The sequence below is a fragment of the Colossoma macropomum genome, unplaced genomic scaffold, assembly GCF_904425465.1.
Source record: "Colossoma macropomum unplaced genomic scaffold, Colossoma_macropomum, whole genome shotgun sequence".
Classification (NCBI taxonomy): domain Eukaryota; kingdom Metazoa; phylum Chordata; class Actinopteri; order Characiformes; family Serrasalmidae; genus Colossoma; species Colossoma macropomum.
The window spans coordinates 8,541,787-8,568,886 of record NW_023494784.1 but is presented as its reverse complement, the minus strand read 5'-3'; the positions used below and the strand labels follow the sequence as shown (position 1 = coordinate 8,568,886).

At 40.0% G+C, this 27,100-nt stretch overlaps 2 protein-coding genes across 4 annotated transcripts in view; both read right to left on the bottom strand.

The window, feature by feature from the left end:
• The window catches only part of cerkl (ceramide kinase-like), a 116,703-nt gene extending 102,609 nt beyond the window's left edge, over nucleotides 1-14,094 (bottom strand). For all 3 annotated transcript variants that reach the window (XM_036577278.1, XM_036577259.1, XM_036577268.1), the window contains exon 1: nucleotides 13,832-14,094. In XM_036577278.1, the coding sequence (XP_036433171.1) occupies nucleotides 13,832-14,078 (247 nt within the window). In that variant the 5' untranslated portion in view covers nucleotides 14,079-14,094. The remainder of the gene's footprint in view (nucleotides 1-13,831) is intronic.
• A 4,911-nt stretch (nucleotides 14,095-19,005) lies between these two features.
• neurod1 (neuronal differentiation 1) lies at nucleotides 19,006-24,203 on the bottom strand. Its single transcript, XM_036577245.1, has 2 exons — nucleotides 24,011-24,203; nucleotides 19,006-21,366 (listed from the first exon to the last, which is right to left on the bottom strand). The coding sequence occupies exon 2, from the start codon at nucleotides 21,357-21,359 to the stop codon at nucleotides 20,229-20,231; it is 1,131 nt and encodes a 376-aa protein (XP_036433138.1). The 5' UTR covers nucleotides 21,360-21,366; nucleotides 24,011-24,203; the 3' UTR covers nucleotides 19,006-20,228.
• Between the last annotated feature and the right edge of the window lie 2,897 nt (nucleotides 24,204-27,100).

Sequence of the window (27,100 nt, the reverse complement as noted above, 5' to 3'; positions counted from 1 at the left end):
CGTATAATTTGAAAACTCCAGTTACCCTTTGCATGGTGTTAAAATTTGATCATTAATAGACAAATAAAAATGCTCCAAAATTACTTTGGAAAAAAAAATTAGAAGCTCTGCATTAACTCCCTTAACAGGTTAAGAACATTCTTCCTTCTCCTTTAATGATACCATTTTGGAGATAAAGGTTTTGTTCTGACAGTAATGATATATTAATTGAATGTAAAAAAAACATTAATTTTAAGAAAAATATAATAATTATTCTGTGCCTTCTGTAATGCCAACTTATTCAGCCATAAAAAATCATATACTATCACATTAAATTATTAAGTGATGAAGGGTAAATTACATAATTTAAGCTTTCAGAGGAGCTGGTCATTTTTTAAATTCAGCATTGATAATTTGTTGTTTTTCATTCTTGACAGCATAGCATTTCCACCCTATTACACAAAACAGTTGTTTATTTTATGTAATATTCATGAAAAATCATGAAATGTACTGTTGAAAGGCTGACATTAGAAGCTCTAACCTTGACAACTGGGAGTTTAACCTGAATTCCTCTCCACTAAAACTTCAATGTTGTGCTTCTCAATGAATTTGGCAGTGTCACAATATGACTTTTTGTAAGAATTATGTTATTTGAAACTACGGAGGACAAAAAAACAGGGTCTTTTAGGAAAACTGCTGCATTTTCCAACTCAATCTCTATCTGCCACATCTGTAGCACATGGTTCATTAAAACAGACAATAACTTTCCAGCACTTAGAAAAGAACAGAAAACTCACTGACTCAAACTATAGTTTCCAAATTTTCACTTCAATTCAAGTCTGAAAATTTGAAATGATAATCCTTATCACTCCCAGTGTTGGGGTTTATAGGTCTTTATTCACTCAGGCAAAAGGAGACTGGTTTTTACTGGAAATGAGAAGACTGCTGGACAGACCTCTATAGACCTCTGAAGTTGTGTTGTCATTGTGCAGTCACTGCCATGTCCATATAAGGAACTCTGGGTCTAAGTCAGTTATCTCAATGGAAAAAATGAATGCTGTTCTCAAAACAGAGTGCTCTTCCCCTTCACTCTCAGAAATAAAAGTACTAAACTGTCACTGGGGCAGTGCCCCTCTTGTCACTGGGGTGGGACACTCAAGGCTCCATCTCAGTACCTTTAGTCAGGGAACATAACTGAACCATAATCCACTGAAATGATATGTTCTAAGCTGTACTGACTCCACACACCCCGTCTCGTCTCCAGCCTTTTATTTTACTGTTCTGTTTTAAAACATTCGGTTATGAAAAGGTACAAATACGAACTTTTCACCTGGACAAACTTATTTAAGGTGCACAATCAGACCTTAAAACCACTGTTGGACCTTTGAGGGAACATTTACACTGTTTGTACCTTGATGAATGAAAAATGTACCTGAACAGAACCTTTATTTCTAACAGTGTATATATTTTTTCTCTGAAAATACTGGATTGTCTGGATTAGTATAGAAACTAGAAATTCCGGCATCGTAGCACTTATATTAAAAATCAATGGGAAGCTTTTTCAGCACCTGCCCATTGACTTCCATCATAAATCATTAATGTCAACAGGTTGGAAAAATGCATCACCATTACTGCATACTGGGAAATACAGTCATATGCCAAAGCTAACACCCCTGATGAAATGATGTGTTTTGTTGATTTTCTAAGTGAAAATAAGTGAACACACACTCTACAGAAAGCACACTTACATATGCCGTTTTTCTGTTGATTTTATTGCAAGTTTAACGTGTTGCAAAAAATGAAATCTAAAATCTAAAGTGTGCCATAACTCTTGCACAGGCCACATTTGATGTTTTATTTTTCTCCAATATGTTAAATTCAGTGAATAAACAGTGAATGTGTGTTAAAATGTGCAGTTCTCTGTAGAGCACATGTTCACTTATTTTCACTTAGAAAATGAACAAAACGTCATTTGATCAGAGGCGCCAAAACTTTTGCACACGACTATAGAGGCTCGACTGAACACCTCTTTACCTTCTCTCTTATCAGAGACTCTTGCCTTGGCTTTGGTTATCTGGCTTAGGGAAAATCCTGCCTTTATGAAGCCCCCGCTGATTGTGGAGACACTGAAAACATCACCAGTGGGTCAAAAATACATTAAAACTGCATAATATTGTGAAGTTTGCAAGTGTGTTTGTATTTTTTTCCACATTTAAAACTTGTACACACCATTATTTACAATGCTAAACATATAATTTACATACAATGTTGTCTGTTTATGACTTACCGAAGATTTTTCTGCTTCATAAATAAATAAATAAACGAAATGCTTGGTGGTAGGTAGAGCGTGAGCTGCAGCCCCTGAGGTTTTGCGTGTATCAGTCTACAGAGATGGCGATCGGGGCAGCGCACTCACAGAAAGAGCACAGAGCATGAACCCAGCGTGTGATCTGCATGAACTGTGTATTCCGGAGGCGTGAGCTGCTGGAGCAGATCAGAGCTCTCCTATATCCGGCAGGCAACCTGCGGTGGAGTGAAAAGCAGCCAAGGCCAAGGCTAAACAAATTCAGGGTTCAAAAGGTCAAACCCGCAGCTTCCTCGGCAAACACGGCAGCTTTCCCTCCAGTGCTGCTGCTGCTGGGATCAATCCCACACCATCACCTCTCAGAACCAGCTCAGAACGGCCTCTCGGGCTGGGGAAATGCAGAACGACTCAGGCCATTCTGCAGTTCTAGCGCTCATAGACACACCATGCTTCGGCACACGGCTAAAGTTTTCAACCAAACTTTAGTTCTGGGCTGTATTTATAAAGTTCAATATTAATTTTCCAAATATATATCATATTTGATCATTACGGTGGTGGGTCACATTGTTTTTTTAGTGTGGCACCAATACCGATACTGTATTGATATTGACGCCTGTACTGGGACCTAAACACAGTATCGGTATCGGTGATGGGGATTTCAATTTCTGAGGCGTGCGTGTGGCCAGTAGACAGAACTTAACAACACGTCGGCGGTGTGGGACGACATGCAGCAGTAAAAATGTTCATGGCAGAATCTGTAACGACAGCATTTGGTGAAAAAAACGCTAACGAAGCCGCTTACCTGAACGAATGAGCTGCTTCTTTCAGTAATCACTCGTCTGCCGCTGTGTGGTCACTTGCCGTCTGAGTTAATGTTACTGAGAGAGCGGAAGGAACCGCCGGACTCTCAACGTAATGATTTAGCCTCAATTTAGCCTTTAGCACAGCAGCCTGCCAGCCGGGCCTGTGCGTCCAGTGGCTCCGCCTGTGGTGCACTTATGTCAACCAAGCCAGAAAAACATTGCAAGTTGCTGATACTGACAGCATGAACGACAGTGATGTTTACTGAGCTGCCGATCAGAGAAGCAACGCGAGTGAACAAGACGCTCGTATGAGACAAACGACTTGAGATATTTGGATGTGAAACAAAACTCAGCTCCGTTTTCGAGCCAGAGAAGCTGCAGTGTGCTGATGTGTAAACACTACAGGTTTATCTGAACACTGTTCAGCTCTGTTTTTACCTGTTTTGCACAATAAAGACATTTTACATTTACTTAAGTTGTTAAACATGGTTCTTATTACGAATTATATAATAGCAAATACTAAAGTTTATATATAATAAATATAATCCAACAAGTAAATGCCATCTATCCAAGCTAGTGATGCAGAACATAGATTTTACCAAAATAAAATATTTAAAAAATGTAATTGTATAAGTATCGGGACTTATATGTGAGTTAGGTTAGGTAGAGTTAGTATCGGTATCGGTACTCAGTATCAGCCGATGCTAAAGGATCAGGTATCGGTATCAGTATCGGAAGGGAAAAAGTGGTATTGGTGCATCTCTAGTTTTTTTGCAGACTGAAGCCTTTTTCTATTGTTTTCAATGGGACTGATGCGTTTTTCATGCTGTGGTTGTCTTTTGTGAGAAATGCTCCATCAAAACAAGGCAGGCCTTGGCTGCAGACGGTTGAGTACCCAGAACTGTATGATTTCACAGATCAAAATTAGCACAACAAGCAGCTTTTTTCTTTTTTTTTTGTTTAGCTTGTTTTGCTTGTGGCTCCACATTTGCTAGTTAACCCCTTAAAATCCCAGACTTATTACATACTAAGGCTCTTTATTCGGTAACTACAGGGACTTCAATGCCAACTGGCTGAGCTATTCTTAGATTATAGAAGTGTGTAATAAAACTTTGGGCCCTGGCCACGCAAGGGGTTAAAAGCTGATTACTTTCTAAACTTGTAAGTGACAACTGCCTGCACACAATAGCTGAAATCACTGATAGCTAGCACACTTGATTGACAGTTGTGACACTACTGTTGCTTAGCAACAGCAAGACACACAGCCAGAGGCAGTGTTTAACAAAAACAGAGTGTGAATGCCTCATAGGTTTGTACTCAGCACTGCTCCTCTATGCTAAATGCCTGGCTTTACACAGTGAAACTTTCATGCAACTTTAATGCAACTTTCTGCAATGAATTGCTAGCGTTTATAGGACATCAAGTAGGCTATAACCATAATAGCCACTAAAACACTAATTTTCATTCGCTTGACACACAAACAACAGATAAAAAAAAACAGAATATTGTCACTGTCCAAAAAAAAATTGTTTTTCTAATTCATTTAAATTTCATGATGATGAGACTAACAGAAAAACTCGGAAATTGCTTGGGATAAAATCTCTTTACATCAACTTACATTAACGGTAAAGAGCATTTTGCCCTCTGCTGTAAAGTTACCATTTTAGAGATACTTGTTTTTCTTTGCACAGTGATGAAATATAGTAAAGAACTGTAAACAGATAAATAAAAGACAGATATATTGATCTTGAAAAAAAAACGCAGAAAAAATATACAAAGATTCGGTAAATATGTGAATTACACCTGGCAGATGACTTTACAGTGAGAAAGATATGGTGTATCAAAAATATAAGTTGCTGATTTGGTTAACTAGCACAGGAACTGAACGTGTTGCGTGCAACTTTGACTGTTTTCGTATTGCGTCGTGTGACTGTCAAGGTGCACGGACACCGACCTCTAGCATTATCCAGTGTTAATGTGTATTCACGGGTGATTACTATGGACAATAACGTGCGTCCCTGTGCTTTGAATATTCATTTTGCTGAATCAAATGCTCATTGGCTTCTATTATGATTGTGGTTCAAGTCCGTGGCTTTTCTGTTCTAATCTATGGAAAGAAAAATGCATTAACCTGATTGTCTGTGGTAACAGACCACACGCTACAGATGTAGCACATAGAAATTAGCTTGTAAAACCTTGCAGTATCCTTTAAAGCCCTAAATGGGACTGTACAATATGGACAAAACAGTAGTATTGCTATGTTTTGCAATTGCAATACACCTTGCACTATGCTAAGACACACTGGGCGATCAATAAAGTGACATGCGTAAAGACTGGCCTGCATTATCTTGACCAAAATAATTTACTTCTGTTGAATTACATGAATATCTTGATTTTTCAAAACACTTATCTGGAACTGTGATTGGTCAGGATGCTCACAGCACACTGTGATCGGTCAGAGAGCTCGTTTGCATATTATAGCTTTCTGCGATATCAGAATTGCAGTCCAGTCTCACGATAACAATAAACAAACCGTATACTGAGTGCATCTTACCACTAATAATTACAAAAAACTCAAAAGCTCAACTCCTCCTCCTCCTCCTCCTCCTCCTCCGCTCCGTCTCTCGGGATAGGCACAAGGCGCCTCTATGTTCCAGTCTTTTTTGTGGGTGGCAGGAGAATAGCAGACGTTTGGCAGTGAATCATTGGACAAATTAGATATAACAATGTGGAACAGAATGCAATGTAGTATAGTAGGCAATATTTAAAATGGTAATCATCTACTTGGAAGCCAAAGAGAATGAAAAAAAACTTTTTTTGGAATACTTGCACAGTGATTATTTTACAACAGTGCAAAGATGAACCTTTTTCACAGAAAATGCATTTTCTACCTGTTTTTAAGATCCTTTAGATGATTTTTTTCTACAATAAAGTTGATGGAATATAATTTGATGGAACTGTATAGAGGGTGTAATGATACACCGATTTCACAATATGATACAGATTGTCATTTTTGTATCACAATATGATACATTTTCAAAAAAATGTAAACCACAGGGCTACATTTCACCTTTTTCCTAACGCGACTCAATCATTCAGCAAACTGCGGAACCCACAACCGAGTATAGGTGGACTCTACAACCTGATAAGGGTGGACACTACAACCGAATAGAGGTGAACTCTATAACCAAGTAGAGGTGGATTCTATAACCGAATAGAGGTGGACTCTATAACTGAATAGAGGTGGATTCTACAACCGAATAGAGGTGGACTCTACAACCAAGTAGAGGTGGATTCTACAACAGAATAGAGGTGGACTCTACAGCCAAATAGCGGTGGACTCTACAACTGAATAGTGGTGGACTCTACAACCAAGTAGAGGTGGATTCTACAACAGAGTAGAGGTGGACTTTACAATTGAATAGAGGTGGACTCTACAGCCAAATAGAGGTGGACTCTACAACCGAGTAGAGGTGGACTCTACAACCGAGTATAGGTGGACTCTACAACCTGATAGGGTGGACACTACAACCGAATAGAGGTGAACTCTATAACCAAGTAGAGGTGGATTCTACAACCGAATACAGGTGGACTCTACAACAGAGTAGAGGTGGACTCTACAACCAAGTAGAGGTGAATTGTACAACAGAGTAGAGGTGGACGTTACAACCAAGTATCGGTGGACTCTACAACCTGATAGGGTGGACACTACAACCGAATAGAGGTGAACTCTACAACCAAGTAGAGGTGGATTCTACAACAGAGTAGAGGTGGACTTTACAATTGAATAGAGGTGGACTCTACAGCCAAATAGAGGTGGACTCTACAACCGAATAGAGGTGGACTCTACAACCGAATAGAGGTGGACTCTACAACCAAGTAGAGGTGGATTCTACAACAGAGTAGAGGTGGACTTTACAACCGAGTAGAGGTGGACTCCACAGCCAAATAGAGGTGGACTCTACAACTGAATAGTGGTGGACTCTACAACTGATTACAGGTGGACTCTACAACCGAGTAGAGGTGGACTCTACAACTGAACAGAAGTGGACTCTACAACTGAATACAGGTGGACTCTACAACCGAATAGAGGTGGACTCTACAACTAAATAGAGGTTGAACAAAACCTCGTATAGTTTACTTTTAATGTAAGTCTGTGGAACCAGACTTTTTCCAAGTAATTTTGGGCCGTTTCTTTCGGTCCATTCAGGATGAAGTTTACACACATATTAATATCAGAATCTAAAACTGCATCAGTCTTCAAAATGTGTATCTAAGCACTATAAAATGTTTTTACTGGTACGAAAGTATAAAAATTAATCAAACTATTATTAATTATGAGTGTAAAATGCTAAACAATGTCCAACATCTAACACACACACACACACACACAGGTCAGAGAGGGATCAGCTGAAATCAACCCCTCCGTGTTTTCACATGAGCAGAGCGTGACACGCCACTCCGCAATCATCTAATGCGCTCCAGCGTTTACGGGCTGGTTGATGTCAACAAACATAATATTCACTCTGTTCAGGGATCAAGGACAATATTTTGATCCTCGGTCCCCCGGCAAGAGAAAAGAATCACACGAGCGTCAAATGGAGGAGCCGCGGCGTATCAGCAGCGCGCGGTGGTTTTTTGGCAGTTTCAGGAGAGCATTTGGTAAAGGCCATAGGGGGTTATTAGATGGATGCTTTCTGTGTAATGAGAGTGCTGGCTTAATAACATTAGCCTGGATCACAGATTAAAAAGTACTGCCTGCACAGCTTAAGCAAGCCAAGCCCCGCTCTCTCCTCCAACTCCCTCGCTTTTCTCTTTTATCCTCTCTCCCTCTCTCTCTCTCTCTCTCTCTCTCTCTCTATTTTTTTTTTCTCTCTTTTTTGGTCCATTTCCTTTCTTTCTCTCTCTCTTTCTGTCTTGTTGTATCATCTCTCCCTCTCTCACTTTCTCTGTCTCTCTCTCTCTCTCTCTCTCTCTCACTGTTTTCTGCCAGTCTATCTATTTATTCTTTCTCTTTCTCACTCTCTCTTCTCTCTCTTTTAGTCTTTTATCTCGCTCTGCTTTCTCTTTCTCTCTCCTGATTCCTCTCTCTCTGACTCTACTCTCTCCCTCACTCGCTTTCTTTCTCTCGTCCTCTTTGTTTCTTCTTCTCCCTATCCTCTCTTTGTTTTTCTTTCTCTCTTTCTTCTTCCTGTCTTAGTCTATCATCTCTCTCTCTCTCTCTCTCTCTCTCTCTCTCTCTAACTCGTGCTGTTTTCTCCCAAATCTGTTTATTCTCTCTCTTTTTCCCTTTTCTTTTCTCTCTTCCTGATTCTTCTCTATCTTTCTCATTCTCTTTTCTCTCTTGTCTTGTTGTCTTTTTTTCTCTTGCTGTACTTTCTCCCCTCTCTTTCTTACTTCCTCTTTCTCTCTTCCCTCTCTAATGTTTTTTCTCTCTCTTTTTCTCTCCTGTTTTCTCTCCATGGGTCTTACTCTCTCTCGCTCTCATTCTCCCTGTCTCTTTCTCTCCTAATGTTTTCTCTTTCTCTCCCAATGTCTCTCTCTCTCGTCTCTCATTCTCCCCCTCTCTATCCTCTGCTTCTCTCTCTTTATCTCTCTCACTTTCTCTCCTAATGTTTTTCTCTCTCTCTCTCTCTCTTTCTGTCACTCTCTCTCTCATTTCCATGCTCTCCCTCTCTCCTTTTTTTTCTCTCCCTCTCTCTCTCATTCTTCCTCTCTCTCTATCTTGTTTCACTCTCACTTTCTTGCTCTTTCTCTTCTAATGTTGTCTCTCTCTCCCTCTCTCTCATTTCCCACTCTATCTATCTCCTAATGTCTCTTTCTCTCCCTCTCTCTCTTTCTCTGTCTCTCTCTCATTCTCCCATCTTTTTATCTCCTAATGTTTCTCTCTCTCTCTCTCTCTCTCTCTCTCTCTCTCTCTCTCTCTCTCTCTCTCTCTGAGGTGTTGCCCAGGAGATCCACAGTGATGGAGCTGAAGAACATCATCTCCTCTTCAAGCTGCTGGACGAGCCTCAGAAGCCGCTTTGTTTTCGTTCTTCAGAGAGTCAATAAGAGCGTTTCATTTCAAGATCAACCATCACGCGCGTGTTACATTTCCTCCCGCTCTGCGCGCTCGGAGAGGAAAATGAGAGGGCTTTCTCTGGCTGCCGGCTCAAACGCTACTGTAGACCACCAGCGTGATCAAACAGACCCCATTAAAATTCACAACCTGTTAAAAAAGCAGCCCTCTCCAAACGTGACCACGATCGGCCCCCCGCTTTGGATACGGATATTAAAGCTAATATTTCAGGCCAGTTATAAGAGGGTCTCAAGTCTGAGTGCGTTTTTCATAAACACAGATGCCTGTTTTAAAATATTAATAAATATATTCGGTGCCAATTATGATTCATTATTAGAATATTGTTGTAGTAGCGGCGCTTCGCGGCTCAGAGGCTGAGCTAACCCGTCCAAAAAGAGTCATATGTTTATGTGCTCAGTGTAGTCGTGCAGATGGCAGTTTTGAGTATCATTTACTTGGACATTTGCTAACTGTCCACAAGACTGACAGATGCTCTGCTTTAGGTGGCCACAACAATCAGCCGGAATCTATTACCAGCACATCTGTCACTCATGACTTTCCTGGCAGCGCTGACTTTCCACCCCTTTTCCTCCCATCATGCTTCCTTGTGCTTATCCTGAACTATGAAACGCAGCACTGCGTAAAATATTGTACAATATTACTGAACTCCTACATGCATGGGTCATAATTTAATGGTTAAGATGTAAACAGAGTCATTCAGAGTGGTTTGGTGTGAAATGCTCTGTTCTAGAGAGTCGGAATCGTTCACAGTGGTGGTGATAGGAACCAGATGTCCTCCTCTAAAAGCTCCCTCACAGAAAGTTACTACATGAAACGGTTATGAAGCACTGCCTGATGTCTGATTTGGCCAATATGTAACTTTTGAATCCTTTAATGGTGGAGGGACACATACAGGGTGATCTAAGGCAAAATAGTCACCAAAGAAACAGATTCTCCACTGTTTTACCATCATCAACTTTCCATATAAACACTCAGAAGACATGTGTAGGTGGTCTATATTTGTGTTGTAGTCATGGCGACCCCTGGTTCCTATCACCACCACTGTGAACAAATCTGAGTCTGTAAGTTTCTCTACAATGAACCAGATCACACCAAACCACTCTGAATCACTCTGTTTACATCTCAGTGATTTAATTATGCACAATTTATGAAAAATTGGTGGAATTCCCCTTTAAAAAATTATATGTTTAGAAAATAATATGCAATCATCAAGTTTAACAATTTATATATATATATATATATATATATAAATATATATATATATATATATATATATATATATCAATTGTTAAACTTGATGATATATATATATATTTTTTTTTCTCTAATGTATTTAAACCCAAGACATTAATAGAGACAGTTATAAGCTATATATATATATATATATATATATATATATATATATATATATATACATATATATATATATATATATATATATATATATATATAAATCATCATTTATAGGGTTCATTCTATTGAGGTGTGTTTCAAACTCTAACCCCTAAATTTACACATGTGAAAATAATATTTAAATTGTTTTTGCTTTTTATTTTGATAATCTTTTTTATTTATTCTAAAATGAAGTTGAAACTGTAGATTTATCATAAGTTTAATTTATAAATAAAAAACTTTATTCAACAAATGCTGTACCATGTTTTCATGTCACTACAGAAGCACGAAGAGTTTTAGTCTGTAGGCGGAGCCTTATTTTAGCACCACCCCTGCTTTTTAGAGCAGCACTCTGTTTTTATGAAAAATTGGTGGAATTCCCCTTTAAAAAATGATATGTTTAGAAAATACTATACAATCATCAAGTTTAACATATATATATATATATATATATATATATATATATTAGAGCAGGAACTGAGACTGCATCCCTGTCCCTCATGGCCACATGGTGAGCAGTTAGATCCCATTGTTTTGAAGTAAATGTGACCCAAAGTCTGAAAATCAGTGTGGAACATTAAGAATCATCACTACCGAAACAGATTTTCTGCAGTTCAGTGAATGACTTTACATGTAGTAACTTTCTGTGAGGGAGCTTTTAGAGGTGGACGTCTGGTTCCTATCACCACCACTGTGAACAACAATGACTCTGTAAGTTTCACTAAAACAGAGCATTTCACACCAAACCACTCTGAACGACTCTGTTTACATCAGCTTTTTAAAAGTCAGTAGAATTCCCCTTTACGTACCGGTGACCATCTCCTACACTGCTGAACCAAGAGTGGTGTTTACAGGAGGTTACACAGAAAAAAGTGACACACTGAGCTCAGATGATTCAAATGTTAAAAACATTTCAACATGAAACAAAAACGTGCATCAATACAGTACTGAGTTTGGCAATAACTGTAATATGTAATATAATTCTGATACGTGTGAATTAAGTAAGTTCAGTGTATTTTCAGTGCACCATGGAGAAAAACGCTTGCTTGTGAAATGATGCTGGACGAGGCGCAACAATCGTGATGTGAATGCAAAGCCAATCAGTGAATGTTTACATCATTAAACCGTCCCACCAGAGCGGTTCTGCTGCTCTGAGCACATTTAGAGGGGCCCTGCTGAGGGAACCGTGCTGGTTTACTAGTGTTGTGTGCCTCACACGCTTAAAAAAAGAGTCCTTTACACTCTTAACAAAGTTCGGAGTTCTTTAGTAAAGAAAAAGGTTCTATAAAGAGCTATGAACACTCATAGAAGAACCCTTTTGGGTGCTATATAGAACCCTTTTCAAAAAGGTTCTATATAGAACCGTTACAGCACATTCCGAAGAACCCTTCCATGATGCAAAGAACCCTTCAGTCTTGCAAAAGGTTCTTCGAATGTTCATGGCTCTTCATAGAACCTTTTTCTTTACTAAAGAACCCTTAAAGAACCATCTTTTTAAGAGTGTAGGAGATGGAGTAGGTTCAACCACAGTGGTGAAGTTAGAAGCTTTGGCTGTTGAAACTACGTTCTTTTTAGAACCTTTTTCTTTACTAAAGAACCCTGAAAGAACTTTTTTAAGAGTGTGATGCACAAAACACTATCCTAACCAGCATGGTTCCCAAACCAGGGTCCCTCTAAATGTGTACAGAGTGGAAGAACCGCTCTGGATCTGGTTGCAAGATTAAAGGGTTCTTTGCATCATGAAAGGGTTCTTCAGAATGTGCTGTAGATGAGAACTTTTTGAAAAGGGTTTAACATAGCACCCGAAAGTGTTCTTCTACTGTTACGATGTCAAGCTTTCAACAATAGAAGAACACTTTTGGGTGCTTTTTAGAACGCTTTTCAAAAGGTTCTATATAGAACCATCTACAGCACATTCTTCATCAGTCTGAAGAACTGTCATTATGCAAGGAACCCTTTAATCATGCAAAGGGTGCTTTGAGTGGTCATGGTTCTTTATGGAAACACTTTCATTACTAAAGTACCTTTGAAGAACCATGGAGAACCACAGCCACAGCTAAAAGTACACTCTTAAAAAAATGGTTTGTCAAGGGTTATTTAGTAAAGAAACGGTTCAGTGTAGAACCATAAACACTCAAAGAACAAACTGCATGCTTAAATGGTTCTTTGCATGGTGAAATGGTCTTCAGATTGATGGAGAATGTGTTGTATATGGTTCTAAATAGAACCTTTTTGTAAATAGCACCAAAAAGGATTCCCCTATTGTTACAAGCTTGACATCACAAAAACAGAAGAACCTTTTTTGGTGCTGCTAAAACGTCCTACATAGAACCACGTACAACACATTCTCCATCAGTCTGAAGAACGCTTTCACTATGCAAAAAAACATTTGAGCATGCAAATACGTCTGTACAGAACTCCTGGTTCTAAACCAAAACGTTGCCTTTACTAAAGAACCCTTGAAGAACCGTTCTTTTAAGAGTGTAAAACCAGTAAAACCGAAGTCTGAAGTCGTGTTGATGTTAATGTGTCTGATCCAAATGTAAACATTTGTGCATTTAAATGAGGCTAATTCAGTGCAGCTCTTAGACTGGACTAAACTAGTGGACTAAACTAGTGTACAAGCACACACATCAAGGGAGCAGCCTACACCAATCGGAGCGCAGCCACTGAGGCCTCGGCGTGACGTCGCGTCAACGTTGCTATGGTGATTCGGCGGGCTGGAGCCTCACTAGCTTGTAAAAGCTAAACTAATATAATATAAACAGATGAAGAAGGTCTTATTATTTATGAGTCACAGTGTTCATCCATCATAAAATCAGCTTAAACTCCCAACGACAACAACAACAACAACAACATCCCGAATAAGTAAACAACATGACGTTTGTTGACGGAAGTGGCGCTCGCCTCTAGCGGAAGCAGCCGCAGAGCTCTCCCAGTCTGCCGTGATTGATAAAAACATTCAGTTTTTCGCCTCTGACGTTCACAACAAGCAGAACGACCCGCATTCAGTGGACTAAACAGGCTAAAATAAAGAGATAAAACAAGAAAAAGCGGTCCAAACATGCAGAAACTTCTCATTCGCCGGCTTCTCGTTCGAATCTCCCCGTTCCACCTTAAACGGTGCAGCAGTTACGTTCCAGCGCCCGAGGCGTCAGAACGTAACTGCTGCACCATTTAAGGTGGAACGGGGAGATTCGAACGATAAGCCGGCGAATAGGAAACTAAGTTCAGCCTCGTAAAGTAGGAGAAGTGGGAGCCGGAGTAGCCCACCTGTTGGGTCTTCAGGCTGGATGGGGGTCCAGGTTATTCTGGAGGTTGTGAGCTCCACGTCGTGGCTTTTCTTGTCGATCTGGAAGATTCCTCTGAGCAGCGGCTCGCGGGGAGAGTCCGCTGCTGAGCTGTCCTCCTCCACTCCCACTGTCTGCGGCTGTTTGTGTTGTTTTTGTTGTTGTTTCCTTCTTTTCTTCCTCTTCATGCTGTTGTTTACCTCCGCGCCGGCCTCCAGCCTCTCGGACATGGTGGTGTGTGTGTGTGTGTGTGTGTGTGTGTGTGTGTGTGTGTGTGTGTGGGGTTGCCCGGGCTGCGCGCGCTCCCGCTTCGCCAAACTCCATGCGGCCACGCGCTCCCCACCACGTTTTTGCCCTTTAAACTATTCTTATATACTCATTAATTTATAACTATTATTTATATATACCTGTTATTTATACTGTTATTATTCGTCTATTACGACCCAGTTAACGCGAATTAATAATAGATACTTGATAATAAATACCCAATTACAGTCTAATGTGATGTAACAGCCAATTAGACTCAGTTGAATACAAATACAACGGGCTCTGTCGTCCACACTTAAAAAGATGGTTCTACAGTAAAGGTAACGGTTCTATTTAGAACCGTAAGTTCTATATTAAAACTTCTGCATGATCAGAGGGTTCTTTGCATGGTGAAATGGTTCTTCAGATTGGTGGAGAATGTGTTGTAGCCTGCACACTTCAAAAAGATGGTTCTTCAAGGGTTCTTTAGTAAAGAAAATGGTTCTGTATAGAACCATGAATGCATGATCAAAGCGTTCATCGTTAAAGCGTTCTTCAGATCGATGGAGAGTGCGTTGTGTATGGTTCTATATAGAACCTTTGTGAAAATGGCTCTATATGGCACCAAAAAGGGTTCCTCCCCTGATACAGGCTTGACATTGTTACAATAGAAGAACCATTTTGGGTGCTATATAGAACCCTTTTCAAAAAGGTTCTATGCAGAACCATACAACACGCTCTCCATCAATATGAAGAACACAGAATTAATCACAGAAAGGGTTCTGTGAGTGTTCATGGTTCTATATAGAACCATTTTCTTTGCTAAAGAACCATCATTTTAAAGAATGTGTAGATTTATGTAAGAAACCTTTTCGAAAATGGTTCTAAATGGCACCAAAAAAAAAAGTTCTTCTATCGTTACAGGCTTGACTTCATAACAGTAGCAGAACCTTTTGGTGCTGTTTAGAACCAATTACCACACATTCTCCATCAGTCTGAAGAACAATTTCGCCATGCAAAGAACCATTTAAACTCGTGGTTCTAAATAGAACGACTGTCTTAAAGAACCCGTGAAGGACTATCTTTTTAAGTGTGTGGTTCCACTCATTTTACTGGTGTACTTATAAGGCTATAAGACGTTGAAAAGTGCCCGGATGTTGATGTCAGCACCTTGGACAGCTCCAACACGGTACCGCAGGAATCCATAGAATAACATAACAACATCACAACAGTACACGAAATGACCATTCTCGTGGATATCTAGGACTTTTATTTTGCCTGAAACAGTCAGAAAGAGCAGGGGGGCGTTTTAAAAGGCGCTGCTTTTTATGTGTTTATTTATAATTTTGTATTATTTTGTATTTTTTTCTAATAATCTGAAGATTTGATCTGGTGTTCTTCTTTTATACACAGCTGCTCTGCTTTTCCACACCTTGGTAACAGATTTAGGGGATTAATTTGTACTTTTTTTTAATATTATGTGATTTAAAAAGCACAGATGGGCACAATGTTAATAACAAATATAACAATTAATTTGTTTACATATATATATATATATATATATATTTTTTTTTAAAAAAAACCAAAACTAGATTTTGCAGCTATAGTTGTGCATCGATTGTTTTATAAATTACACCGTGATTAATTACCCCCCCCAAAGGTTCACCCCCGCCCCACACACACACACAGTCTGAAACTCGGCCTGTTTAATTGAATCAAGTAGGTTTCTGTGTTCAGAGGAGTTTTTATTGTCCGCCAGGATATTCGATTAAAGCCTAATCACATTTGTAGAGGTGGTGTTTTCTTGCGTGGGTGGCACCTCTAAATAAATAAATAAATAAATAAGCGCGCGCTGTAAAACTCGGAGTGTTCTGTGAGGCTCGCGCTGTTCTCCCCGATGACGGAGCTGCTGGGTTATGCGGTGAGTGTCCATGCATAAAAAAGGGATCATTCTCCATAAATTAAAGCCTCCCCTGCAGTAGTAACATCTGTGGCACACTCGCTTTGCATAAGTGATGGTGGGATGTGAGTGAGGGAGCGATGGTGGAGGAGGAAGAGCAGAGCTGTGTCTTTATTCCTCTCGCTCTCTCTCAGACAAACACGGCCTTTTCCTCCTTCGCTGGAAGTTACTGAGTGTAAAAAACTGCTGATTCAGGATAAAGACTTCAACTCCACCTCGACCCCCTTGTACCCGACCCCGCCCCCCCTTACGCCCCCAGTGGCCCTGCCACTCTGCCATTGTCATTTCCGTCCGTGCTCCGTTCTCCAGTCCTTCTCTTCCAGGTCTCTCAGCCTCAGCGCGGACAGATCGGAACAAACAGGCCGCTCAGTCAGAGAGTCCAACTCAGGGACACGACCGAGTCCGCAAAGCAGAGAGATAGAGAGAGACAGAGAGAGAGAGAGAGAGAGAGAGAGAGAGAGAGAGAGAGAGAGAGAGCAGAGCGACCTGTGTAGACTAAAGCAGAGCGACGCACAGGAAACCAGAGTTATTAAAATAAACCAGAGTTAAACTTTTACAGGAAAAGAAATCAAACTAAAATAATCAGACTGAATAAGAGTTATTAAAATAATCAGACTAATTAAAAGTTATTAAAATAACCAGACTGAATAAGAGTTGTTAAAATAATCAGACTAATTAAGAGTCGTTAAAATAATCAGACTAAATAAGAGTTATTGAAATAATCAGACTGAATAAGAGTTATTAAAATAATCGACTGAATAGGAGTTCTTAAAGTAAGACTTATTACAAAATCAAAGTTATGCATTAACAGTAAATCAGTCATTTTAAATAAATTTGAGTTATTCCTTTAAAATAAATCAGACTTATTAAAATAAATCAGACTTATTTAAAAATCAGTTATACCTTTACAGTAAATCAGAATTATTAAAATAAATCAGATGTTTCTTTAACATAAATCAGACTTATTCAAATAAATCGGACTTATTCCTCTAGAATAATCAGACTTATTAAAATAAATCAGACTTATACCTTTAAAATAAATCAGATTCATCAAAATAAATCAGACTTATATCATTAAAATAAATCAGACTTTTTAAAATAATCACCTATATCTTTAAAATAAATCAGACTTATTAAAACAAATTGGACTAATACCTTTCAAATAAATCAGACTTGTATTATTGAGATAAATCAGCCTTATAAAAATAAATCAGACTTCCATCTTTAAGATAAATCACTTATTAACATACATCAGACTTAAAATAAATAAATAGCTATATCTTTAAGATAATCAAATGAATTTGGGATAATCAGACTTACATGTTTAGGATGAATGAGATGTATATACTTTAAGGATGAATCAAAGTTGTTTAAGATAATTTAAATGTTTATATTTTTACAATAATTCAGGTATATATCTGCAACATAAACCAGACTTATTTAAATTAAACCAGACTAATAACTTTAAAATAAGTCAGACTTATTGAAGTTAAACCAGTATAACTTTATGATAATACGACTAAGACAATCAGACTTATATCTTTAAGAAAAGTCAGACTTATTTAAGATAAACCAGATTACACCTGTAAAACAAATTTAAAAACGTATTAAAATAAATCAGATTTATTCCATGCAGACTTACACCTTGAAGATGATCAGACTAGGACAATCTGACTTTACTCATTAAAATAAATCAGACTTATTTAATATAATTCAGGCTTTTCTCTTTAAGATAAATGAGACTTTTACATTGTAGATAAATGAGGCCACTTTAAGACAAACCGGATGTTTTTTCCACAGAACTCAGTCTGTTGGATATTATTAATGATTGTAATGATCTTTCACTGACGGAAAGGATCGGATTTGAGGAGTTTTAATCCAGAATGAACCCTAATTCCGTCGGGATGAAACGCTTCTAAATCAGAATTAAACCGTCAGGTTAAATCAGACACCGCAGTCAAGCTCCGGGGCTGAGCTGTGGCGCTGCTGTTGCGCATTCTCACAACTCTTTGCGCGCATTTCGTAGCGGTATTTGCAAACAGCCCGGAGTGAATCTAGTGATCCAACAACTTTGGACAATCGAGGCTGAACAAAAGCGGCCATATGGTGCAGCAACCTGTCCACTGCAGCAGCAGCAACCGGCCAAATGAACAGGAAACCAGAGGACCAGGATGGCCAGGATTCCTCCAGGAGGCGAACCGTACAGCCCGTCAGCGTCTGACCCATTCAGAGCACACTCCTAAAGTATGGTTCTCCAAGGGTTCTTTAGTAAAGACAGTGGTTCCATATGGAACCATAAACACCAAAACAGCCATTTGCATGCTTGAATGTTTCTTAACGTGATGAAATTGTTCTTCAGGCTGATGGGGAATGTGTTGTATATGGTTCTATGTAGCACCAAAAAAGGGTTCTTTTATTGTTACAAGCCTGACATTGTCAAAATAGCAAAACCGTTTTTGGTGCTATAAAGAACCCCTGTCAAAAAGGTACTACACAGAACCATATATGCAACACATTCTCCATCAATCTGGAAAACTTTTCCTCCACGCAAAGAACGATTTAAGCATGCAAATGGTTCTTTGAGGGTTCATGGTTCTATATGGAACCACTATCTTTACAAAAGAACCATTGAAGAACCATCCTGATAAGAGTGTATTTTTGTGGTTTGACGTCCAACTCAGTCACTTTACTCTGTTCACAGATCTCAAATGCAAATGCATTAAAGAGAATTTCGACTTGAGAAAATAATTGCAATTAAAATTCTTTTCCAAAGTCAAATTTGCTTTATACATTAAAATTATTGTGATTTTTTAAACTGTGTTTAAAATAAAAGTGGTATAAAACTGGTTAGACCACCTAACTTCCCATTCAAAGACATGAATAAACTGAGCAGTGATAATAAAGTTCATTTCATTTATTTTCATTTTGAAAAGACAGGCCCCTCGTTTCACTTTTTTCTTTTTTTTTCTTTTACAGGGTGCAATTGCAATTTCCAGGTGATAGTCAAGCTTTTTATGTACAACATCAACACTTTTCTAACACCAAAATCTTTCCCAGCACTCAAACAGTTGAATATTGTCCGTGATTCAGACGATTAATCGTTGTTGGAAGGAGACGAAGGATCGCGTTTGTGCAATTTTGCATGATTATTTTTTTATTTTTATTCTTTTTTTTTTACAGTAAATGATTGACTGCTAAGGCAACGTAACAGATTGTGAAGCACTTTGCCTGCTGGTTCCACCTCCTCTTCCTCCTCCTCCTCCTCTTCCTCCTTCCCTTCCTTTTCTTTATTACTAGAATGATTCTGCTGCTGTTTCTTATAAACGAGATAAATCCGTTTTTATAAAACATTAACGTGGAGTTGCATGGAGTGACGCAGGAATTCGACTTTATATAAAAATTAACAATTCTATACAAAATCACAACAAAATAATTCAGTATGGGATAGATAAGTAGTAAAATGTAGTAGGTTGAAAAATATAGCAATCTCTATTCATTTCTATAATTGGCCCAGTATTCGATTAAAAATTGCATAGTTTCCAAATTATTGCTCGTGATTTTTTTTCTATTTTTTTTTCTTTTTTTTCCCTCTTGTAACATGGATAATTAACACATTCTGAATAAGGTCACACCCTATTTCCATCTGTGACCACGATGCACAGTATAGAAGCGCTATAGAAATACAATACATAAGGTGGATGAGAATATGCATTCTCTCTCTTTTCTCCCTAAAGGCAGTAGAACGACAATAAATACAATACATAAGATTAAGCATATAATGTGTGGTTGCTCTTCTTCCTCTTTCTTTCTTTCTTTCTTCCTTTCCTTTTCTCTTCTTGCATCAGCCATAAACGGAATTACCATGACACGCACAAAATCGATTAGTCGACCAGTCTCTGCAAAAGGTTCAACCCTGCAAGGTACGACTGCACAGTCAAAATGACAAAATACCGAATAGTCAAATAGTTGGAAAAAAGCCAGACAAAATGCCGAATAGTCGAGCAGTCGGATAGTCTGAGTCTGTGGGGGGGTTGAAATACCGAATAGTTGAGGAGTCTCTGGAAATGTTCGTCCAGGTTAAATACCGAATAATCGTTCGAATCGTCGATTAGCCTCTGCAGTTCACCAAATGTATAGTCTCTGCTGGAAAGTACCGAATAGTCGAACGTTAGAGTCACGAGTCGTGAAATATGGCGTTGAGCTGCGCGTTCATGACCCGCTCGTGATGAGAGTGGCCCTCGTACGCCATGACGCTTTCCATGGGCAGGTCGCAACGCTGCGCGGAGCCCGCGTACAGAGACGCATGGCCTTGCGCGAGACCCGCCGCCGCCTGGTAGTGCACGCCGAACGCGTAGCTCTTCTCGAAGTCCGCGGTCGGGGGCTCGTGCTTGAACGAGAAGTTTCCGTTGACGCTCAGAGGCGGGCTGAGCGGCCCGTCGAAGGAGGGGCTGTTGGCGCAGTCCGCGAGCGCCACGGCCGCGGCGGCGTCGAAGAACGGCTCGAGCGCGCCCGCACCCCCGCCACCGCCGCCTCCGCCGCCCCCGACCCCGCCGCTTCCGCCGTACGCGTGAGGCGGCTTGACGTGGAAGAAGTGGGAGCTGTCCATGGTGCCGTAGGGGGGGCTCGGGAGGCCCGGCGTCTGGTACGCGTACGGGTGCGCGGCGAAGTGGGGAGGGGCACCGACCGCGTGCGCGTGGTGGTGCATCTCCTGGCTCTGTTCCGGGAGGAAAGTCCTCGGGTTGAGCTGCAAGCAGCCGGCCACCAGGTTGGTGGTGGGCTGCGAGAGACCCTTGCAGAGCGCCTGGACGAAGGACATGAGGTCCGGGCTCTTGCCCGAGCGCAGGATTTCGGACAGCGCCCAGATGTAGTTCTTGGCCAAGCGCAGCGTCTCGATCTTGGACAGCTTCTGCGTCTTGGAGTAGCACGGCACGACCTTGCGCAGGCTCTCGAGCGCGTCGTTCAGGCCGTGCATGCGGTTCCTCTCGCGCGCGTTCGCCTTCATGCGCCTCAGCTTGAAGCGCTGCAGGCGCGCCTTGGTCATCTTCTTCTTCTTGGGCCCGCGCCTCTTTGGCTTGGCCTCGTCGCCCTCGTCCTCCTCCTCGTCCTCTTCCTCCTCGTCCTCCTCCTCCTCCTCCTCTCCTCCCATCTCGTCCTCGAGCTGGTTCAGGACCTCCTCGTCGTTCTCCGCCTCCTTGCTCGCCTTCTTCTTCTGCGCGCTCTCCGCCGCCGCCTCGCGCTCGTCCGCCCAGTGCGCGCTGGCCTGCGGCTCGAGCATGGCGTTGGGCTCCGTGTAGGACTTCGTCATGGTTGAGCTGTGGGGTGGACAGAAAGGAGAGCTCGTGAGTGGGGCGCGCGCACAGAGACATTGCAATATATTACAGTCGATGTCCAGAGAAAAACTAGCATCTCCAAAAAATGCAACTTTACAGGAGAGAGCAAAAACGCGCTTAACTTTCAATGTAAGTGAATGGAAAGAGAAATTTTTCCCAGCTATTTTGGAGCGTTTCTGTTCGTCCAATCATCATGAAATTCTCGCACGATGTGAAGGTCGGCTCCCTCGCTCAGAAGATGTAGAAAAGAAAAAATCGACCAAAAAAATGGAGATGCATGTTTTTCTTCGGACAGCGATCACTTGCCTTTGGAAAATTTGTGCTGACGGTGGATGCGCATGAATCATAACTGCTTAATAGGTGCAATGCGCTCTTATGTAACCCTGTCAATGCAGCATGAGTAAGATAAACTCCTGCTAATTCATCCCTCCGTGCGCTCAGCAAACAAACAAACAAACAACCAAGACCAGGGGATGAACACAACTGACCTACACAGCTACCAACACAATAAACATCATTATCATTATTAAATAAAACGCACAGAAGGCTTTAGAACAGAATTAGACCCTTTAAAAAGTGGGTTCTTTAATGGTTCTTTAGTAAAGGCAGTATAACTGTAAACATTCAGAGAAAAAGCTGCTATTTGGTGAAATGGTTCATGTTGGAAAACCTGTTGTATATGGTTTAAAATAGTAGTTCTATAGCATTAAATAAACTATATAGACCCCATTTTTTAAGATTGTACACTTGAACAAATAGGAGGAAAAATACATGCCTTTTCTTTAAAAATGGTATCTGGTTTAACTTCAGGTGCCGTAAGATTTAGGAGAACAGCTACTTATTACGGAATAAATGCAGTACTTTCTGAATATAAACTGAGCTAAAATATACAAATATGCTCTCATTTCACAGCACGTAACCATACATACCACCTCACAGCTGCTGTAAAATGAGTTTGCATCAATCTGCATGTGTCTGATTGTGTTTGTCTCAATCTGAGTATCAGTATTTTCTGCACAGCTGCTGAAAAACATCTCTTTTCATCATAAATCTGCCAAAAGCACTGAAAGCAAACCTGGTTTCTATGTGTAAAGAGGTGGACACCTTAACTTCAGTGTAACATTACAGAGTGGAGCTGTGAACTGAATCAGGTTTTGAAGCTTTATTAACCTCAGCAGTTCCTCCTAAACGCATCCGCATGTTTAAAACTGGTCCAGATCCTCTAACGTTGAACTGTAACCCCCAAACAGTCTGTATAAAAGTCTCTAGCACATGTTTTGTCGTGTGTTTAAAGTCCAAACAGTAGCGGACAGAGAATCAGACCCAGATTAAGCCTGAACTCGGACTGAAACGCATCCGCCATCAGCACCGCAGTTTAGTCCCGGACTTAATCTGTGTCTAGGGCACCAATTGTAGGACTTAAAGATGTACCGTCTGGTTAAATTTGAAGACAAGTTGTTCAGGTGTAGAGTCTTGAAAAGGGGGTCTATATAGGACCAATACAACGAAAATAAAAACAGCCCTATTTATTGCTGTAGAACTACTGTTTTAAGCCATATACAACACTATGAAACTGTTAACTGTAGGAATACTGTCATAAATAAGAGGAAAAAGCCCAACACCTGAGTACAAAGCAGGAAAATGGAAAATAAAAGCCAAATTCCTGAATAAATCTGTCATAAATAAGAAAAAAGCTGCATAAAAAGCTAAATATCTACATAAAAATGAGTAAAAAGCCAAATACATGTTTAAATATTGTCATATATCAGGTTAAAGGCTGACTACAGGTGTAGATCAGGTGATACGTCAGAGGAAAATATCAAATGTGTGTTTAAAAATTCTTTAGTGATGAATTTAGTGTTGGCAATGCCTCGTTTTGGGTACGAAAGGGACACGTATGAACACGACAGAGACTCAAATTCAACCACAATTCAGAGATAATTGTATAAATTCTACCAAAACTTAAAATAAATAGAGAAAAACTTCATAATTCTTTCAGAATGAAGGAAAAATGTCAAATACCTGCAGATATTCTTTACTAAATAAGAGCAAGTGCTGAATAACAGTGTGAACTGACTCAGAATTAAGGGAAAATGTTCTATTCATGTGTTTTCAGTCATGATAAATGATAAAGTGAAGCAATATTTTTAAGAAAAAAGGAAAAAAAAACACAAACTGTAAATCTGTGCAATTGCAAATGTTAAATATTTGTACGAATTAGATCATAATTTCAAGTACAGAGTAAATTTTGCTGTAGATTTTGCTCAAAAATAAGAATAGAAGCCAAATTTGAGGTAAAAGAGGCTGAAAATAATAAATAAATGTATAAATTCTGTGTTTAAATCGTGCAAATGTTAAATATCTGCTGATATTCGCTCTTAAAGAGGAGTGAGAGTTAAGAGTCAGTGTAGATTCTGTAAATAAAGCGGATAAATAAGTGAATAAATGAGATGTAAAAGATAAATACCTGCACAGATTCTCTCAGCACAGGATTACGTGATAAATCAGAGTCTATAAAAACGTTTTAGAGCGAATAAATAAATAAATAATGAAGACCTGAGGAAACCCTGAGTGTGCGTGTGTGTGTGTGTGTGTGTGTGTGTGCGGATCAGGTGTGTGTCTGTACCTGTGAGTGTGAGAGTGTGTGTCAGGGTGTCATTCCCTCTTCTTCCTCCTTGTCCTCCTCTTCCTCCTCTGCGTGTGCGGTGCGGGCAGCTCGCGCTGCTTTATATCCGCGCAGATGATGTTGATGATGGTGATGATGCTGCACGGGAGTCGCGCGCGCCAATGAGTGCCGATAGGCCCCGCCCATTTACCCCTCCCTCGCACACTTAACCCCCCTCCCCACTCCTCCTCCCCCTCTTCCTCCCCCCCGGCACGCGCCATATGGCCCCGGCTACGTCAGGAAAACGGCCTGGAGCGTCACGTGACTTTCTTCCATTTGTATCAGCCAGAACCCCGATACACTCTCACACGCGCGAGTTGGTCTTACGTGAGTAGTGAGGACTTCCATTGATTTCTATTGATGTTTGCGCCGCTGTAGCCGAGTAACACTACACCTGCTCCTCACCCTGACCCTGACCCTGACCCTCATCCCGACCCCAGCGGCCGAAACACGGTCCCTCTGCTTTTCTAGCTTTTCCAAAAAAGTGTAAGTTGTGGTGAAAAGCACGAGCGGCGAAATGTCCCCACTTCAGCACAAATGTCATGCTGTCCTGTCACTCTGGACACGCAGTCCTCACAAGGATAGCAAGACAAGAACCACACACACAGACAAACACACACACTCACACACACCCTTACCCCACCAATCTACCCCCCTCCCCGAAATATACCCCCCCGCCCCGCCTTTTATTGGGAAAGAAAGAAAGACAGAAAGGAAGGAGAGCGGCCATCTGTCGCCTCGCGCCCGCTCGCGCGCGCGCACACGAACTGCACACTGTCCGCGAGCGCAGCGCAGAGCGCGCGGGACCAGCACGCACAGCTCTATCTATCTATCTATCTATCTATCTATGTATCTATCTATCTATCTATTTATCTATCTGTCAAGCCCATCCGTTTATCACTTCATCATCATCTTCTCTCTCTCTCTCTCTCTCTCTCTCTCTTTCTCACACACACACACTCACTGAACGAGGTTTGTGTTTCTAAAAATCAATAGAAATGGTTTACAGCACAAGAAACAACAACAACAACAACAACAATAATAATAATAATAATAATAATAATAATAATAATAATTGCATCATTATGGTGCTGGAAGGGCTGAGGCTATTATTATTATTATTATTATTATTATTATTATTAGTAGTAGTAGTAGTAGTAGTAGTAGTATTATTAGTATTAATTAGAGCAGGAAAATCACTGCAAATGTATATTTGTGGTAATTTCTATATGAGTGAGTTATTCTTTATCATTTGTACAGGTTTAATAATAAAATGCAGTAATGAGGACGAACACAATCCTAGATTATGTATTAAATAGTATATTAATATGAGCTGGAAAAAAACAAAGAGTTTGGAGTTTATAAATGTTTATTAATGCTTTATTACCGGACCTCTACTCAACAACCTCCACGACCTCCAACAGAGGGCGGCACGCGAGCTGCACGCGCGGATACAGAGACCCAGAAAGCAGCACAATGACACAACAACAACAACAACAACAACAACAACAACAACAACAACAATAATAATTAAATTAAATTTATAGAGACACACTAACTAACTAACTAACAAATCAACCAAACAATCAATCAATCAATCAATAAATCCTGATCAATTAAGGGACAGAAAGTAAACAGTAAGTCTGTTTAAAAACTGTGTGTGTGTGTATGTGTGTGTGTGTGTGTGTGTGTGTGTGTGTGTGTGTGTGTGTGTGTGTTACACTGCTGTATTAACTCGTTCATTACTGTATTCCTCCACACTGAGGCGCTGTTCTCCACTAACAGCAGATCAATCAGATCTGATTCATTACAGGCTTTTATATCTGCTCTCCTAAAGACCCCCATCCCACACTTTCGTTGTATTTATTTTTTCCCACTTATGACGTCTGTTTGGGTTTATGTGCCAAAACAGTCATATTGGATTTTTATAAGCACATTTTCCAACATCTCATTGTGTCTCATGGATAAACAGGCTGTTTTGGTTACTGTGCCTTTAAGACTAATATATATAAATGATCTCTCTTCTGATTGGATGTCCTGTATTGTGCTTAAAAAGTAAAGCAGTCCAGGTTGAAACACTCCTTATAACTTCAGTGTAAGTGGGCGGAGATTAACTGCTGTAGACTGAATACAGGCAGATGTATGTAAACGTGTTTGTTTTTGTGATGTCATAAAAAACAGTGAATTTAAAACAGGATGTTTATGCAATTTAGTCTCCACATATGCACTATACAAACTGGAGAGAGAGAGAGCTCAATGTACTGTTTATTTTTTCAAGAAAAAAATCAATAATATTGGTTTACAGCATCTGAGAATTATCTGAGATAATTTCACTGTAAATCAGTTCATTTCCTGATTTTATTAAAGTTCACCAGAGTACTGATTTATTAAAGTTCACCAGAGTACCGACTTTACTAAAGTTCACCAGAGTACCGACTTTATTAATGTTCACCAGAGTACCGACTTTATTAAAGTTCACCAGAGCACCGACTTTACTAAAGTTCACCAGAGTACTGACTTTATTAAAGTTCACCAGAGTACCGACTTTACTAAAGTTCACCAGAGTACCGACTTTATTAATGTTCACCAGAGTACTGACTTTATTAAAGTTCACCAAAGTACCGACTTTACTAAAGTTCACCAGAGTACTGACTTTATTAAAGTTCACCAGAGTACTGATTTTATTAAAGTTCACCAAAGTACCGACTTTACTAAAGTTAACTAGAGTACCGACTTTATTAAAGTTCACCAGAGTACTGACTTTATTAAAGTTCACCAGAGTACTGATTTATTAAAGTTCACCAGAGTACTGACTTTATTAAAGTTCACCAGAGTACTGACTTTACTAAAGTTCACCAGAGTACTGACTTTATTAAAGTTCACCAGAGTACCGACTTTATTAAAGTTCACCAGAGTACTGACTTTACTAAAGTTCACCAGAGTACTGATTTTATTAAAGTTCACCAGAGTACTGACTTTACTAAAGTTCACCAGAGTACTGACTTTATTAAAGTTCACCAGAGTACCGACTTTATTAAAGTTCACGAGAAT